At 40.3% G+C, this 19554-nt stretch overlaps 1 protein-coding gene across 1 annotated transcript in view; it reads right to left on the bottom strand.

The window, feature by feature from the left end:
• Positions 1 to 1076: 1076 nt before the first annotated feature.
• LOC139644140 (rho-related GTP-binding protein RhoN-like) overlaps positions 1077 to 19554 on the bottom strand; it is a 29377-nt gene continuing 10899 nt past the window's right edge. The window contains exons 3-5 of the mRNA XM_071519516.1: positions 10072 to 10181; positions 6556 to 6690; positions 1077 to 2166 (exon numbers count right to left, since the gene is read on the bottom strand). Of these exons, the coding sequence (XP_071375617.1) occupies positions 1912 to 2166; positions 6556 to 6690; positions 10072 to 10181 (500 nt within the window). The 3' untranslated portion in view covers positions 1077 to 1911. The remainder of the gene's footprint in view (positions 2167 to 6555; positions 6691 to 10071; positions 10182 to 19554) is intronic.

The following is a 19554-nucleotide window of genomic DNA, read 5'->3' as shown; positions in this document are numbered from 1 at the left end:
GCCAAGGTGTGCTATCATTCATATTAAAGTCTTCAAATTAAAGTCATAGACCATGCAGGTGTCGACGCTGCCATGGGGACGTTATGGCCTCTGTAAACCCGCCTGCAAGCACACTCTTATTTGTCATTGCCTCAGAGACTTGAGAGAGATGATAAGCATTATTTACTGACCAGAGAGCCGAGGGACTCATCAGTGCAAAGCAGACGACCATAGCATTACATAGCATCAGCACAGAGCGTGACGGCTGGAGTGAATGGAGCGCTCAACTCTACCACACTTAGAATTCATAATAACAGAAAACTACACACCATCACATAACCAAGTAGTTGTGTTTGTTTGTAAATTTGTGTTTTTTTCTGCAAGCGAGATGCCTGCTTATTACCTTGGAGAAGAATTGAATAAATTTCATGTTACTTTGACTCTTAAATTAGCAATTCCAAATTGATTATGTTAATTATTATGCAAGCCTTTTCAAATAGGCCAGATTTTGGTGTCTTGTTGTTTCTCACTCATTGATCATGGAAACATTTGGTTTCACAGGTTTCAAGGGTGCATGTTGCAATTTGTTTTTGCTCGCTTGCTAGCACTTTGTGTTCTCTTGTGATTGGCTATTTATCATTTTATTATTTTATTATATGTTATTATTTTATCTTAAGTTATTATAGGGTCCCTTGTGTGTGGGGTTGATTTATTGTTTTTCATGTTTTCCTGGCAAAGTTAGTGTTTGCAATGGTTTTTATTGAGCTGGGGCAGTGTTTAGCTGTGAATGTGCTGTTGATCCAGTTTGGAAACACTGAGTTGTCTTTTTCAAGTGAAATGTTCTATCTTCCCCCAACAGAAAGAGCTTTTTCAAAGAGAAATGTTCTGTCTTCCTCTGACAAAATGTTCAGAGCTGGGAACTACTCTCCTCTCTGCTCCAATGAACTGAAATGCAGTTAGAAAAATTCTGGCCAAGACAAAAGTATGAATCAAAGATGGGCTCCTCTTCAAGGAAAGCAGTTTAAATACATTGAAGTTTCTGACCGTGTTGGATCATGGCCAAATGAATATGTCATATATTAAAAACTTTCCACCACTTAGCAGAGCAACTTTCTTTTATTTCAGTATCACATGTACAGTGTAACAGTCACCCCCCTTTCTCCCTCTGTGACTTTACTTCCCAATGTAGATTATCAGAACAATATTAATTTCACAACACTTCAGTATTATGTGGTGAGTGATTATTCAATTCTAAATCTTAAAAGCACTTGTGGTTTAGGAAAATTAGTGTCATCTCAGCCCATTCATTTTTGTCTATCCAGACTAGAAATCTTTCTTTTAAACTGATTATATGAAGTGGAACAACAATGTAATTCCCTGACATTTACGGGTAACTCTGAACAGTTTGCGTGCATCTTATTGTGCTTCATTTACTTAAACACTTATAGAGAGAATAGCATTTCAGAACAGGAAACAACATAATAGAGGTCAAGACCAGCTTCCCTTACAGCTGGTTCCTCATCTTGTGATATTTCAAATGATTTTTTTTCCTACTTTCCCCGTTCCCCACATTCACTTTCAACTGTTTTCTGTCATTCTGTTTCATTAGCTAGCCAACCCATTGGCGTCCATGGTCACTTTGTCCATTTGCTCAAGTAAATGGGCTGAAGAAAAGTAGTCGTCACCACTACAACGGCTTCCCCTGATGAAAACAGGGCCACAAAGAAAAATAACAATGAGAGCTTTTGTCAATGATGGACAAACGATTCCTCAAAGAACTCCACAGTATAGCATTCTTTGTTGTTTTCATCACATTGTCCCCTTATGCAGTGCAAAGATTTGACAAGAATTAACCAATAAATTAAGTTCATGTGTAGTATGGTACATGATGTCCATCTGCACACGCATCTGAGTTGCTGGTACACTCCGGCCCTACATGAGCACGCAGCTTTTGGCCCGGTCCTTTCTAATGGCAGGTGGGTGCTCGTGAATCTCAGTCCGGGGCGGCTGCTGAGAGACCCGCTTGAGGCCGCGTCGCGAGCCGGTGCGTTTGAGCTGAGGCCGATGGACGCGGGACACGGACGCCAAGGTGGTGACGTGGAACACATCGCGGACGCTGTTCTCGGAATATTTGGAGGTGCACTCGGCGTAGGCCACGGCTCCAATCTGCCTCGCCAAATTAGTGCCCTACAGAGAAAGAGAGAGAATATCAGTCTGTTGAGTGGACAGAGAAACAGTAAAGACTCTACAACACTGAGAATGGGGGTTCAAAACTTCAAGCACAATTGGTTCATGACCGGGTGACTCAAGTGCTGAGAGCTAGCAGTCTGAGCCAACTAAGAAACAAAGAGTTTGTGTGTGTGTGTGTGTGTGTGTGTGTGTGTGTGTGTGAGAGAGAGAGAGAGAGAGAGAGAGAGTAAAGTCATGTGGTTGAGATGAAGCTTTTTGTGTCCTTAAATGTCTTTAGACCATGTTGAACCATTGGAAAACTTTAATCTTGTAAATTGTAATGCAATTCACTGAAGGCATATAGAGCATTTACATAACATAACATTTGGTGGACACTTTTATTTTTTTCAGTACCATGAGTGCAGTCATGCATACACAGTGGACCGACAACACTGGTTTGAAAAGCGCTGTCGAAATCAAGTTTATTATTACCATTTATTACCTGCCATTAGTTTATCTTCGCCTAGCTCTTGTTGTGTCTTAGACCATCACGCTTGGTCATGTAGATGCTTCCCTCTTAAGACCCTACACTATAAGAAGTATGATAGCTAGCTGGGGCATAGAGAAAGCTGAGATCCTCCACACAGCTATGAAATATTCAAGGCCTATCTGTGCAACTGTAAAACTCAAACGTAAAAGCTGAGCTTATTCCCAGCAGTGGAGAGCACCATCTTCAATCAGGACCGCTTGAACTTCAACAAGGCGCTTTCATTTTGTTACACTTACCTTTTCTCCAACAACTCTGACGCTGTCTACTTGGGTCTATCTTGTAATAAGACAGGGGAACCTAGGTACAATTCCTATTGATTTAGCCAATCCTTCTTTAGGTCTTTTCATAGAAGAGAGGCACAGCAGGGGACGGGAGGTTTAAATAGCACCTCTCTTACTCAGTCTTCCTCTGTGTCTCTATCTCTGGAGAATCTCGCCTTACTTCGCTCTTTCTTTGTTGAGAGTGTCATCAGATGCTTTCACTAACTTCATTGGCAATGAAACACCTACACTCTGTGACAGCATAGGTGTTCAGTCATCAGTGTTAGAGACATGCCATGCTGAGGAAATATCTACCAGCCAGACAGGGCGATATTATTCCTCCTCTATGAAAAATATTAAAGGCTTGAGCTGTGTAACCAGGGAGGCTTTATTTTTGCACTAAGGGAAATGTTCCAACACTTCAAGTCTCAATTTTGACCTTAAGCAGATTACAGCAGTAGGCACAGAGTTCATCAGCGGTTCTTTCTTGTGACTGTCCTCTTCCCCTGGGGATCACATCAGTTGGCTGAGTGGCTGGAATTTACCAGTCCCAGATTGCGGCTATTTGATTTGCATTAGAGGCAGGGCCGTCCTTTGAATGGGGCTCATTGAGGACAGCTCATAACTTTTGCGAGTGGGACTGCTTGGTTCTGAGTTCACAATGCACTTTAAAGTATAACTCTGGCCATTTTCAACCCCATTTCCCCATCTCATCCCATCAATTCTGACCAAAATCTTGTCAGCTGTTTCACTAGAGAGCTACTTACATCTTGCTTAGCAGAGTGCCAGGCTCTCTCATACAGTCCTATAAGGCAAGTGCCTTATAGGACTGCACTCCAAAAATCAACCCCAAATGCACCCAAAGCATGTCTTTTTCAACACATTGCTCACTCTGTAATATGGTCAATGAAAATCTAAAGTCATGCCTTGCTCATACAGTTGTCTCATTAGTTGTTTGTTTACTCTTTGTTTGTCCTTGTTTACTCTTTGCTCACCAACTGTAGCTCCTTGTCTACATGCACCGCTGTGTAAAGAAGTGCAAAATACACAGCGAAAGTTGTCAAGTCATGGATGAGATGAAAATTAAATATACAGTATACATGTCTCAGTACAGAGAGAATGTAAATATATTGGAAAAGACATGCTGTGTATCCATTGGCCTGTTAGGACTGTATTGGAGCTGCACACCCAGCCAAACAAGATGCAAGTAGCTCTGTAGTGAAGCAATTGACAAGATTTTGGTCCAACATGAAAGGAATGGTGGGGAAAAGATGGGAAAATAGGGTCCAGTCTGAAAATGGCTGGAGCAATTATGCTTTAAGGAGAAAGTGTGGATGTTTTGGTAACCAGAGGGTTCTGTGGATTGGGAGCTAAATCAGTTTATGCAGAGAAACTAATTTGAGATCTTGATGGACCAATTTTGATGCTGTTACTGACAGGAAAGTCAAGGTTGTTACCTTTGCTTTCTGAGAGGTATGAGAAAATATTAATTTGTCGACAAAGGGCTGCTATGAAGGGGGAATTCATATTAACATGAAAATAGGCTATTAAAATTCATGCACGCCACTGTTCATTGCTCCAAGACACAAACAAAACAATTGTATTATCGCACATCCTACTGTTTGTCTCCCTCATCGTTCAGTTCCAGCTCTTTTATGCTCCTTGTGTTTTCATATTTAGGGAAGTTATGATCAGAACCAAATGTCATCTTCAGAACTCATTTTCTGAAGTTTTGTTTATGCACAGATGGGAGCAAAACAATGGGCCTCATTTGTCAAGGAAAATACTATTAAATCTGTACGTAAATCATTGTTACTATGGGCAAATGAAAATCACTGCTGCAGCAAATTACACAGAACTGAGAGTTAAAAACATTTGTCATGCATGTTCCAGATATTATAATCTTATATAAATAATTTTCTTTCAATATTTTACACATAAAAAGGAGGAAGAATACAGAAAGCTTTCGGTCTTAAGACATCAGAGGATACAAAGCAAACATGATAGGCAGGTATATACAGTACATACCCATACAGACATACAAACCCATTCACATCATTAGCTGTATGAGGCTTTAGGGAATTAAAGATATCTGCACTCATTTTCCCTTCAGAAGAAGCCATTTGCTGCCATTCATTCTTGTACAGTGTGAAAAACAACTTCCACAGAGAAAGATAATCCATCGCAGTAAACATGAAACCTTAATTCAGTTTTGTCAAAGTTTCTGTTTTATTGCTATTTCATTGTGCCTCAGCTGAGTGTTTTCATATCTCTGCTTACTGTCAATCACCTGACACCCACAGGAAGAAATGGAAATCTCCACTAGGAAGTAATACTTCAAAACATGTTGCCTAACAAATTTTATGTTTTATTTATTCACAGTCATGTCTTCTTATTTGTGGCGTCTTTTTTGACTTTGACAGCAGTTGATTTCAAGCTAGGTTTGACACCATAAAATCAATAAAAAACGAGTAAACGTTAAAAAAATCGAATTACATGTGGTATGCATTGCAAATGGATCTCTGCTTCTTGGGGCAAATGTAAACTAGGCCTAGTAAGAAGTAAGTGGGCTATAACTCTCAGTGACACCAGTATTCTCCTTTAACAACAATGTGTATCCACTATTATCCCAGTGCTGCATTTGTATGGAAGAATGACCTTGCAAATTCTAAATTTCAGTTTAAGTAATAGATACAAGAAATCTATGAGAAATTTCCCTGTTTTTCCCTTCGTCTTGACAGATGTTCCAACTGCAGAAAATGTAATGTAAGCCTTTGCAGTGAGTCTGCATCACTGGAGCTGATGGATGATTGCGCAGTGAATGTAAAAAAAAAGGGATGCTGAGTCGATAATGATGGTTGTTTTGTTCCATATATAGGAAGAAAATCTGCTCCAGCTCCAGATTTTACATGCTGATGACATAACAAGTTCATGTCTTAGTTTTCTTGTCTCTATCTTTAGGGAGAGAGTTCACACATATTGACTGGGCTTTCATAGGAAGAATACAAACAAATTCTCCTTTAACCCTTGTGTTGTCCTCGGGTCAAAAATGACCCGTTTCTGAGTTTAACAACAGTGAAAACCTCCTAAATTATTTTTTTTCTTCATGAAATTTGATGACTTCTCCTAGAGTGATCTTACAATTAGAAAAGTGAAACATTAAATTTTTTTATATTTTTATATAAGCTGTACACTATCAGGGTACAAAGATTGTCTTTGGGTCATTTTTGACCCGACAGTTATTAAATCAATTACAGACTAAATAAAATTTGATAAAACATTTATAAATCATTTGTAGTAACTATGAAGCACTCTTTTTCTCGTGAGAAAAATGCTTTTCTAGCAAGAAAAAGAGTCAGGGGTGCTTCAGTACTAGTCTACTTATGATGTATATTTTACAGTAAAACCGTACAGCACTGTACAGTATACAGTGGTGTACACAGAATACCTGGACCTGGAAAATAGATTTTGGGTTAAAAATTAAATGAAGAGGCTTTATACTAGGAGGGACAGTGAGACAGGGTAATTTTTGACCTGAGGACAAGGGGAGCATACAGAATATGAAGACATCACAAGGGTTAAGGCTGCACTCCTCACCTGTTCGTGGGTGACAGGAATGAGTCTAAGCTTGGAAAGCTCCCTCAGTACGTTGAGGTCCGTCCTCATGTCCAGCTTGCAGCCAACCAGCACCACCTTGGCATTGGGACAGAACTCCTGGGTCTCGCCTTGCCACTGCGGATCAATGGAGAACCACACATCAGTACAAATCACATATGGATAACCAGAGGGTAACATGGGTCACAGCCTGTATTGATTAAACTTCTGCTGATCTGAGATCTCTAATTAAGAAGGTTGAGAAGGTTCCTTTCAAAACGTAACCTGTTACAGATTACTGATTACCTGCTTAAAATTGTAATCACTAACATCATCCACTATATTAATCACTAATATATTCTGATTACTCTGTTCTCTGTTCTTTGGATTTCTTCACCATCTATAGAATATGAGGGTAAACAATTTATTCCAATGACGTGCTTATCGTATCATCCACAGCCATTATCAACAATTAGTATAAAATCTTAAATGTTTATATCTGTGATCTCACAATAAAAACAAACATTTTCCATTCAAACATGGCTAGGAGAAGTGCAACAATAATCTCCAATTTCTCAAGAGGATCTGCAATGTGATTACTCTGTTTTACACAGTGACTGCAACTGACTGCATTTATACTCCAGCACTTAACTAGATTCACAGTTATGGGAAAACGTTTTAACTAATGGTGTTTTGCTTTGGTATTTTAAGTTAAAGTTTGCATGATCTTCCATTTCATCATAAACCTGGGGACCCAAGAACCCACTGGACAGTTTCAAAATGTTGGTCAATCTGAAAATACAACAGCTTATCTAAATGTCCAACAAAAGTAAATTTTTGAAACAAGAATGTGAAAACCTTGATAGCTGAAGGGCCCAGAGCCAAAGGACCTGCAGCACATTACTAATTATAAATCTATGGAACTTGACATGAATCACGCTTCTATCTGAAAATCTGACATAGGAATCTCCTGTTTCCATGAGTCCATGAGTCACTAGGCATGACAATCGTGCGACATGAAAACAGGCCTCAACAGAACAGGGTAGGACGGAACAGAAAAACCATAACAACACAACAGTTTAATAATATGCCTGTTTGGTTTGCTACAACATGAGCTCACAGCAGCACGGAGCACATGGACATAACAAATGCCAGTGTGTACCATGGGAGAAGACGCAGTAAGAGACAGACAATACCCATTAGAGACTACAGATATGACTTGAACTATGAAGAGTCCTCTCTCTTTCTCTTTCTCTCACTCTGTTTCTTTCTCTCTGAGATTCCTTTCATTATCTTCTCACACCATGGCACAGCCAACCACTTTGAGCACTGTTTCTCCATTTGTTCTCCATTACAAAGAGATCCTTTCTCCCAGATGCCTGTGTCACTGTTGTTACGGGCTGCAGCACGTTGTGCTGTTTTGCACTGTGAGCTGTTGCCTTCAATAGGCTTCTCTACCAAACAGTGTGCGACTGGTGAATGGCAGCAATTTAGATGAGTCACAAAGGACCCAGGGGATGAGCGACTTATTGTTTGTGTTAATGTAAGAAATGGTAAGAGTTTTGTCCTAGATAAAGAGCAGAATGCAAGCTGCCAGAGCTGCCAGTCTGATTTATCAAACGTTGAAAATGGAGGCTTAGTATTTTTGACAAATTCATTGAAACAATTTCAGTATGAAGAATTTCATTGAAGAAGTTCAATTTGGGAAGTGTTTTAACGACCATTCATATACGTGTTTCATCCGCAAATAAATGTGTCATAAAAGTCAACACTTTTACAGTCAGGGAAGGGAAGTGCATTATCAAAATACCCAGATCAAAACACTATCAGGTTCCTAAGCTTGTGTGAACAATATAAGCGGTGTGTGTGTGTGTGTGTGTGTGTGTGTGTGTGTGTGTGTGTGTGTGTGGACAACAACACTCTGTGGTGCAGTATTGTTATTATTGTATTTCCACTGACTAACTCCTGGGTGCTACATCCAGTAGCACTGACACGATGGTTGGTAAGACCCGAGATTGCAATTCCACTCCCTTACATAATCAGCAAATGCTGTGTGTGTGTGTGTGTGTGTGTGTGTGCGTGTGTGTGGCTGATGCTATGCCAAGTGTTTGTAGTTTCTGTGCAGCTTCTGGCCTTTGGCTGCCTTCAAAAAAGTGACAATGAGAGATCCAGTATGTACAAGTCAAGGATCTGTAGCAGCCCTGAGGGTTGGGTGTAGTGACTGCCACATCACGACTCTCATAACCCTCTGCGTTTCATTCACGAGGAACCCAATACCCCCATACAAACCAGACAGACAGACAGGAGAATGCATGGAAGATGAAGGTATGTACTGTAGGCAGGACGTTGAGAAAAAAGGAAAAGGCTGAGAAAAAGTTGGTGGATGAAGAGCAAAGGTTGGAATGAAAAAAGGTGAGAGCCGGGTAGAGAAGGGGATAACATGTTAGGTAGGGGGATGCTAGATAAGAGAGAGTTACAGACAGTCTAACATGGGAGGTTTAGAGGAGCGATTGAAGAGAGATTGGACTGAGGAGAACAAAGGATACAAAAAAGGAAAAAGATAAGTGATCCGGAGTCAAGGGGTATTTTTCTAGCTTAGAAGCAATGTTGAGGAAAAAAATAGCCTCTCTAAAAAGGAGAATTGGAGGGCGCGAGAGTCGGTTAGGGGAGGAGGGCTGTCAGACATGGCAGCGTGAAGAAAAGACACAAGTGCTATCTGTTTCAAGGCCAATATTTGAGAATGGAAGCGCGCAGAGGGAAAATAAGTTTTCAAAAAATGACGTAAACGGAAACAAAGACAACAGACAATTGGACATTGCCACCACTGAAGCACTTATATTCAATGTCCAAACACTTGTATCTGAATGCTTGGGTGTGCGTCCCCCCCCCCCCCCCCCCCATTGTGAGAGTGGTATATTCATCACTGTTAACACGGAATAATCAGGGCATCTCCTAAGGTCAAGGTTCAAGTTGGCTCTCAAGTGGACCCCCAGAAGATGTGAGACCACCATAGAGACATGAGGGTTTTTGTCTCGCTTTGATGATGTCACCGATGAGTGATGGCGTTGACAACAGGAATGTTGGAACACTGAAAAGAGCCGCCGTCGAACGCTCCCACGCATTTGAGGTTCAGTGCTCAAACGGCTCTGTTTTGTGGGACTGAGAGGTGAATTCCAGTGGTTCCCCAAGGTTTTGGAAATGTGACCCAGTGAAAGCCTCGCCCGTTCTTTAGTGTTCCCATTTGTAGATTTTCTGAATTGTCTAAACTATATACCCATATATAACCATGCTGCAAACTTAAAGTGGCTGTTCTATAGTATGTTGATGGTCAATCCTCTCTCTTAGATTATGTTTTTCCCAGATGTGAAAATTAAGAGAAAATTTTGATTTATCAAGATAGTCACTCACACAAGAACAGTTTTAGTAGGTCTGTCTGAAGGCAAAATGTACCTTAAAAACGTAGACAAATTTGGCCAAATTGCACAGGATCACATTCACACTTGTTAATCTGACACTGACCTTTTTCAGCACGCTGTCCAGCGTCTCCGGACGGCTGATGTCAAAGCAGATGAGTACAGCATCCGAGTCTGGATAGGCCAACGGCCGCACGTTGTCATAGTAGGCTGAACCTGTATGCAAAAACAACATACACACATACATGACCAAAGGAGTTTTATATAATGTTACTTTGCTTAAGAGTTTTCAATTTTTTTCTCACCACATGACTCATTACAGCGCACCTTTGGCAAAACTAACTATGATTAGATGTAATTACCATGCACTAACCCACTCTGTGGATGGCAATGCGTGGGTGTAATTCATGGCTGTTGAAATCAACAGAGTGGGCCTCATCCACAGCCCCTGGTCTATAGCCTGACAGTCTTGAATACGTGAGCAGATAGACATGTGACAGTGATATAATGAATGGCTCGCACAAAGCATCACCTGGTATTTCAGAATGGCATTTTTTTTTTTTTTTGTAGGGGGCCCAATGTGAATTGAGCATTGTGACTTGGCCCAGGGGACACATTCCTGCCCAGAGGGGACAACATTCCCCCTCCAGCTCCCTGATTGTCTCCTATACTGCATTCTTTTGTCACCATGCACAAGGCTTTGGCAACTTAACAAAAATCTATTCAGGAGAGAATGCGCGTAGACGAGACTGACTTTCAGCCGCTGTCACACATACATACATACAAACATGCAAACACAGTTCACAGAGTTTAAATCCCCAATTCTTCTCAAAATTATCCAACTTTTAAAGCAAAACACATTGACGCAGACGCTTCAACTAGCGAGTCGTTCCACTTTTTAACCACTGTTCATCAACACACCTGGAGGCCAACATATGTGTGCAAGACAGGGAAACAAGCGGCCAAATTCCTAATTTGACTGTTGTGTTGTCAGAATGTGGCCTCAAAGCAAAACACATAAGTGCGTGTGTGTGTGTGTGTGTGTGTGTGTGTGTGGTCGTGTTTCTATGGTCAAAAATGTCAAACTAAAGGCCACAACCTTTCTTTCCCCTGTCTTTCTGACTAATTCCTGCTCCTGGGGTTCACACATACACACACACACACACACATTCACACACAAATGTACCCACACACACACCTTCACAAAAAACCCTCATAAGCCCACAAGGGACAGTGCCCAGACCCCAAATCAGTTGCCTGTATCCTCTCTCTCTCTCCTGCCTCGCACACACAGACACACACACACTCCCACTCACAACCACATTCTCTGTCCCTTTGATTTAATTTCCGTTTAATTTTTTCTTCTTTGTGTTTTAGCATTTTATAGCTGCAAATACATAAACTAACCACACACACACAGAGACACACAGCAAATGAGGATAATTAATTCAATGAGAGGTGAAGGAAGCTGGAGAGAGTTGAAGCGTACCCAACAGTCCCCATAAACCACCCACGGTGTCCTCAGCTTCCACACACACCCACTGGCAGCAGCGAGCAGCGCTACCAGCTGCAGCTCAGCTTCACACTGTGTCGGCTTGACTTCTGCATCAGAGAGCAGCTGCGATCATCTTCAGTGTTCAAGTTATTCGTCTTAGCTTTAGTCTAAATTTGATAAACCCACAGGAGCAGTTCTTCTCAGAGCATTGTGGGAGAAGTGCCCATTTTCAGCTGATTCTCTCTGACTGTTACCGACAGTGTAGCTTTACCTTTAATAACCTTGCAGAAAGTTTAGCAAGTTTGTGCCCGTGCCAGAGGCTCGGTTCAAACAGCAAAGACAAACGCATGGTGTGAAGTCAAAGAAAATTACTGTCAAAACAAGCGAGCGCTGCTGAATCCTCGTCTTTTTAGCTGCCGTTTCATTCTGAGTGGAGCGACAGAGATCTTAGTCTCAGCCTACCTGATGCCATGCAAAGTCTATTTATGAAATATTGCTGGGCCAATCTGGGCAACACTATGGGACGCCGTAAAAGAAGTCATCATTTGCAGAGCTGCTTAGTTAGCACTTCTGCAAGTAAGCCAAGCCTATATAGGCTACAGCTATGCAGAGTAATGTCTTTTGGTCAGCTGCTATCATTAGCGCTGCTGCCGACTATTGCAAAATAACAAATGATGTATCTGCCCACACAACTAATACTGTTACACATATAGAGACCAACCCAAATAAAATATAGCTTAATTGTTTCTAATGCCCACATGTGAACACAATTTTCTGCCTCTTAATGTATCAGATGTATAGAAGGCTGGCTGGCACCGGATGTCATTATGGCTTCCCACCACAAAGTCTCTAATTGGTTGCATATGAAGGCTTGACAGCCAACAGAGACGTGAGTCAGCCATCACCAATGAAAGGCCGGAAAAAATCTCAACATCAACAATAATAATAACAATAATGTGAATTGCGTGTATTGTATTACGTTCATAATTCATGCTGAGATATTTTTCCTTCTTACAGGCTTCTTAGATATTACAACTCAAACATTTTCTATAAACATCCTGTAGGGGAAAATGCAGAAAACCAACATTGATTCAAGTGACAGAGGAAGATAAAATGTGATGCAGCAAGGGTTTGTTGCCAGGTTTGCCTTCAGTTGTCCTTTTTTGGGTGTTCTCTGCACAAAGGCTCAGATACAGCCAATTAAAGTAAGTTCCACACAAACTTTTCCTGAGGCGAGGGGTAAAAATAAGCATAGCAGAATGCTGAATAACAACTTGATGAAAACTCCATTATGCCTTAATTTAATTTTAAAAAGGGATTTTACATAGCTTTTTTTGTTTTTTTGTTTTGAAGCAGAAATAATGGAGGAGGAAAACTATTCCCCATAAAAGCCGGGACACATTACAGTTGCAGACAACAAAATAGCTGGCAAATAATAAATAAAACTGACAGATACCTGCCAGCTTTGAATAAAAGTCTTATTAAATCAAAGTGTCTAAGGCTTTTGATTTGTGTTACAAATCAAAATTACACTTCCCAACAACACATAGGAGGTGTTTCTAATGTTATCAATGTTTTCTAATGTTCCAAACATAACAGAGAAGTGCTGACAGTGAAGGTCTGGGCCGTTTTCTTGTGTGAAACGTGGCACGGCTTCACTACTGATCCTCAGAAATAAGGATTTGAGGATCAAAGTTTGTTGGTTTGGTGACAGCAATGTCTGCAACTTCATATAATGCTATTATACTATACTTCAAAAACAGTAAATTAAGAAATCATTAATGCCTAAAATGAATTCAGCTGCACTAAGCCTCAAAAAGGTGGTATTAACATAATCTTGGGTAACGATAATGCTCACTTGCTCCTTCCCAACAAGCGCACACTCACATGGGCGTGCACACACACACCCACACACACACACACATCAGAGTGCAAGCCAAGCTCTAGTCTCAAGGTTCCATGACGTGAACTGATCCATGTTCAGTACTGGAACAGAAGCTAATGTTTATTGATCTGTTCGGCTTTTTGACCCTCTCTGAGACCGGTACTATGATGCCCCCCATGGGAGGATGCCTGCTGTTCTGGCACAGCACAATGAAACCTCAGCCCATCTGTCTCCATCTTGATCAAGAACAAACTCACAGAAGATGCATCAGCCGCTTAAATACTGCATTTATTGTCTTATCTTAAAGGAGAATACTGGTGTCATTTAGAGTTACAGTCATTAAGAGTTATAGAGTTATTATTTCCTTCCATTTCTTGCTGTGGGTCTCAGGTGACAGTAAGCAGACTGTATTGATATGAAAGCACTCAACTCAATGAAATAACAATAAAAGAAACTTTGACAAAACCCAAATTAAGCCTTCATGTTTATTGAGATAGTTGTTGTTCATACTGTACAAAAATGATTGGCAGCAAATGGCTTCTTCTGAAGTTAGGAGAATGAGTCTTGATATTTCTGACTATGCTGAGTGAGGAGCAATGTCAAGGAAAGGGGCAACCTAGACCAGTGGTTCTCAATGTGGGGTCCAGGGACCACCAGAGGTCCATGAGGGGGTTCCAGGGGGTCCCCAGCAAGGGGGTCCCCATGAATTGTTAAACCTCACCATTATTTCATTTACAAGAAGTTAACACAATTAAAGAATGTAGAAGAATGACTGTTTTGGTCATAGTTTCACTGCTATCTCTTTACCTACAATACAAATAGTCTTGGAATTCTAGACAAAATCATATCTAACAATAAAAATATTCTCAGATTTGAGACTGAGAGACAAAATCTCATCAAATGGGGGTATGGGGCCCTAATGTGGACTAAATTAGGGGTCCTTGATATGAAAAAGGTTGAGAATCACTGATCTAGACGATTGGTAAAAACACCAGTATTATCCTATAAAGACTTTGCAAGCAAAATAGTAAAATACTTACCTTTTTTGTGGATGTAATCATCATTTTTGAAACACTTTTTTATGAATGGATGTATAACACTTTAACACGAAAGCCTTCAGTTTTAGTATGGTAATAATCTTCCTCATCATCTTCAGCAGAAAAAACGATATAAACAGGTGTTTTTTCTATATCTGTGTTTCTAGCAGCACTATCTAATGGCAGCCTTCCCTAGTGAGCACAGGTTACTTGTGTTTATAGTTTCACTGGCAAGGGGCCAATGAAGTGTCAAGTATTGTGTGTGTGTTAGATGTGTAGGTACTGCATACAGTTTGACACAATGACGTGCAGGAAAATTCAACATTCTGGGAAACAGCGATACCACACTGTGACTCCACATGGGGTTGTCATATATTTGATGTCTGATGCTAACAAGAGTTGTGTTTCTGTTTTTTTCACTTGTCTGTTTGGTTGCTGACAACAACACACTGGCAGCATGTGTTGCCCATTCCCCTTGTTTTCTTATGTAATCCCAATTTAATGCCGTCATTTTTAACAGTTGTCTAGCCTACATTTAGTGGCCGTTTCATGTGAATGAATCATGTAATGTGTTCTGAATTATGTCCTTTTGTGAGAACTATGCAAGTTTCTTAAATGTGACTCACATTTTCTGACAAATGGAGATGGATAGAGCAGAGCGAGCAGCATCATTTGGGCTTCGTTCAAGACACTGAGGCTGTTTTTAGCATTAAGGAAGTTGCTAGACGTGTATTTCCTGTCCCTTTTAGCAACATGTGATTCCTTCAGTGATGCTCCCTCTGGCCAAATTTTTAGCCTAAGAAAACACCTGAAAGCAGAGGTGAGAAGAGACCAGAGCCAAGCACTCCTCCTGACACAGAATAGGGAGTTATAGCATATTATATCCTTATATAATTCACCCCCCCGAAAAACATTTCCCTGATCTATAACATTGTTTGACTATGTAAATATATTCCAGACTGTACCGCAAAAGCTTAGAGGGATAGAAACTTTATATGAATTAGAATTTCTGGATGAACTATCCTTTTAATTAGCACCCTTAGGCAGGTTTCTTAATTAAGAAACGGAGGGAGGTATACTATCTGTTCGATGCTCATATACAGTAAAGGTAAATCTAGTTTGTGGTTGGAGATATCTCCTTTTTTCTCCTTTTTTTCATTTTGTCTCAACTTGTAAAACTCATTATTAAACCCACATCTCTTGTTGTCTGTTTGAAAATCTCTTTTATTAGTCAAGATGGAGGCTCCAAGGTGAGTGATAACAGACAATCAGACTACGTTTCATAGCCGGAGCGCTCAGCGTTCACGGCTCTGCATGACTCAAAAGAAATGCACCCCATCACATGTTGTTTGCACACAAAAGCAGTATTAATCATCAACTGATATGAATCATCATTCTAATTCTGACATCTTGGTCTGCTGACTTCCATCACAACATGATAGAGTTCATTAATATTAAAAACCTTGTTTGTCACAGTCGTGCCTCTCTCACAAAAGTGCGTCTTTTTTCATGTTTTCACCCAGGTCTATCTTCCTGAAATACATCCAGGGGGGAATGGCAGTAAAAACCCAATGTCATTAATCTCTGTATTTTTTTCTGCCACCACCTGAACACAGTGAAATAATGCCCCCCACAGGGATTAAGTATTGTTGATACACTCTTGCCGAGGGAGAAGTGGGCACAACATGACGGTGGTGTCTAACGGAGGAGAAACAAGCCTCAACCTGGATGCTCAGATGCCACCACAGTGATTATCATACAGTAATGGAGTCTGCTCACTAGACACACACACCCTCTCAGCGTGGCTAATCACATAGCGTACATGCATGCACACACTTTCAGACGCCCTGTAGAGCAGACACTGTCCCCTCTCTCTCTCTCTCTCTCTCTCTCTCTCGCTCTCTCTCTCTCTCTCTCTCTGTCCAGAATTAATTCAAATTTCAGTGCTCTATTTCCTTCTAACATGAAATGTGTCATGCCTGATATCTTCTTTTTTTCCCTTCCTTCTCCCGTTTTGTACACCGCATTTGATTAAACTGAGTCGTCCACTGAGGTGTAAAGATCAGGTCGCATAAATTGTTTTCTTACATTTTTTCTTACAAACTGTTGATTTACATTCTAGGCACGCAGGAATATATAGCTGCTGTGGGGTTAGGTTGAGGGAAAATCTACTATAGAAAATGTGTCAATTAATCATCAATAGCGATAGCATATGAGTAGGCTATATCTGTACACTCTATATAGAGAGTAAATATAGATTATAGTCTGAGTGTTGCAAAAGGTATAGCATTCATATACTGTTTGCCTAGATATCTCAATGGAAATAAAATCTTTAAATTGTTAGACTACATGCTGGTGCAACATAAATTCTGCATCTGTGAACTGATACTTGGTATTTCAATTCATTTTATTTAAGTTCTGTTAAATAAACGTCCTGAAGTGCATTATTATAAGTGCATTATGAGGATTTTTACATTATAATTGTCATCAGAAAAATAATATGATATGAGTGTGACAGGAGAGTTTCATTAGCTATTGTAATTCCATAAAACACTCTTTTCGCAAACTGTATTTTGTATTATAGTTTATATACATCCTGCTTTGATAATAATAATTAGAAAATGCTCATGTTTACAATGTGAGTATGATTATGAACACTTAACGTAAAGTGTTACCAAAATCTCAAACAATAGTATGCCCACAAAGCTCAAGTAGATAGGTGTTTAGGTAATTCAATTCCATGTTTAATCCAATTTTATAGCTAAATTAAACATTGATATTCTCTAAATTGAGTGTGATCCTATTTCTGTGAATAGACACTGCATAGAGATGGCCCACCTACACATTAAGTGTAAACACAACATGTGTTCATCTAACTGGAGTACACACTGCTTTTTGTCATGCACATTTAGGTCTTGCTCTTCTTTTACACCAAGCAATAGCCTGAAAATCGCATCAAAAGGCAAATGGTCTTTACTCAGCGTGCTTATCCCTCCACAATGCAACAATAGCTTTGGATTTTCCATGTGTGTTTGTGTGTATTTGTTAAATGGCTCACTTACACCCATTACATCTCATGAACTGATCTGAACAAGTCCGCGCTGTGAGTCTTCTACCTACGGTGTCGTCTTGAAGTAGGAATCATTAAACTGAACTCCCTGCTATCTGGGGCGTAGATGAAATGTGTGAGCTGAAGTTGTCTGATGCGATCAGCCACAAGGTCCTTCAACAGGATTAAAATTTCAATCCAGAGCAGAGGCTAATCAAATTACTCTAGTCTGTCTCAAGTGTTTAGATGAGGTTTTTCATTTAGAGTGGAGCTCAGTGACTCCTAGTAACAGATTAGCAGGCTGCATTTCAATATAGCCAGTGTGAGAAACTCTACGTGAAGTTCTGGCATATTTCTAACAGCTCAATGGGCACAGAGGGAGCCGCTGCCAGTGAGCACAGTTTTGCCTGAAATCAGCAGTAAACCCCGCAGGATTCCCTGAGATTAATGACAGAGGGCACAGACTGGCATCTGGGCATCTCCCGTTAGCGTTAAACCTCCCGTCTCCTGTTGTGTTTTTATATGCTGTCAGCTTCAGCACAGCCGTATGTTCCGCCGCACAGCAACGATAGTTCAAACCAAGAGAACGTCTGAACCTCCTCCGATCAAAACATCTTGTCCAGTAGCAGGAAACGTCTCATCCAGCTGCTCCCACCCCACCTGATAGATGGTGCAGCCAACAGAAATGAGGAAACTAATAAGGGCGTTTTCACACTGTAATAGAACCAGAGTTTGCTAGGTTGTTACATTGTATTGTTCTGGGTTGTTTCACATTGCCTAATATCAAGTGGACCTATTGGATATTTTGGTGGGAGTACAAAAAAATCAAACCAGAGGGCGTTTTCACAAATTAAAGCTACACCTTGCCATTGAGCAACCCTGTAGTATTCCGGGGGACTTTTAATTTGTCAACATAATCCTCTGCGATGTGTCGGTTGTACTTCCGCTCTGGGGCAGCCGATAGGTTTCTCTCTAGCTAGTGAAATTTCAAGGCATAAAATCTATATAACGACTAGGGAAAAGTATCGACAAGACAGAAGAACTCCCCTGTCAACAGTATGTCAGCATTAGGTGAGTGGGTATACATTTGCTTTCGTAAAATACTTACCGAAGTGGCAGGTGTGCCATTTTGCACTTAACCTAACCCTAACCGACCAAGCTAGGGTCATAATCTCTTTCCGCTTTGATGTAATTTGGCTAAAAACAATCCAAACAACCTGCTGTGAACCAACAAAACATTACGCGCCTATTGTCATTTCTTCTTTTTTGTGGGACTTTATCGAAATTGTTATATGATCGTATGATCGTATATGATCCGTACCACAGTATACATGGAACAGGACCGAGGCCGCCCATTCTTGGAGAACCTTTTGCAAGTTATTGGTCCACACCCAAGTTTGCATGGCGTGTTCACACCTGTCAAAATGATCCGAACTTTGCAAAATGTTCGTAAAATCTGTACCAAACGATGTAGGTGTGAAAGCCTCCTAACAGACCAAAATCTACTGAAAAACCTGGAACTGAAAGATAATGTTGCAACCTGTATGTGTATCACAAGTTACACATGTATAAGTTGTGTTTACATGCACATTATGATCCAGTAACTTTGATCAAAATATTTGCTATCAGTTACAGTTTTACTTACATTTTTCCACCACTTTCTGCAAACATGTCTCCTCAGTCAAAATTGAATCATATACTACTCTTCAGCGGTTTTGTCATTTCCCCCTTAAAGGAAAATGTTCCAATACCCCCTTTTATTATTGCAGTAATTTATTAGAGTAGTAATTAAATAAAGACATAATAGACATAAAGACATAATAATAAGCCACACACAGAAATAACTTGCCCACTTTGTTTGGGATCATTTTTGTCTAAGTAACAATAAATACCATTTACTGAATATCTGAACTGTTGTTTTTATACTGGATCAGTTAGATAATATTGTATTTTTATGTTCGCTTTTTCCATAATAATCCAGCATAATAAACCAATATCGACTGGGTCCCGGCTCATGCTGCTCAGTATGGGATTAGTGAATCCCTACTGCTTTGTGTACCACCTTATAATGTAATACAAGCCATTTGTTAAACCAAGGATCTTGAAGTGTGAAACTAGGAAAC

The sequence above is a fragment of the Centroberyx affinis genome, unplaced genomic scaffold (genome assembly GCF_046629955.1).
Source record: "Centroberyx affinis isolate AG114_WGS23_722 - 3 ecotype Tasmania unplaced genomic scaffold, CSIRO-AGI_Caff_v1 ptg000713l_1, whole genome shotgun sequence".
Lineage (NCBI taxonomy): Eukaryota > Metazoa > Chordata > Actinopteri > Beryciformes > Berycidae > Centroberyx > Centroberyx affinis.
The sequence above is the reverse complement of the archived record's forward strand: the minus strand, read 5'-3'. Positions and strand labels throughout refer to the sequence as shown.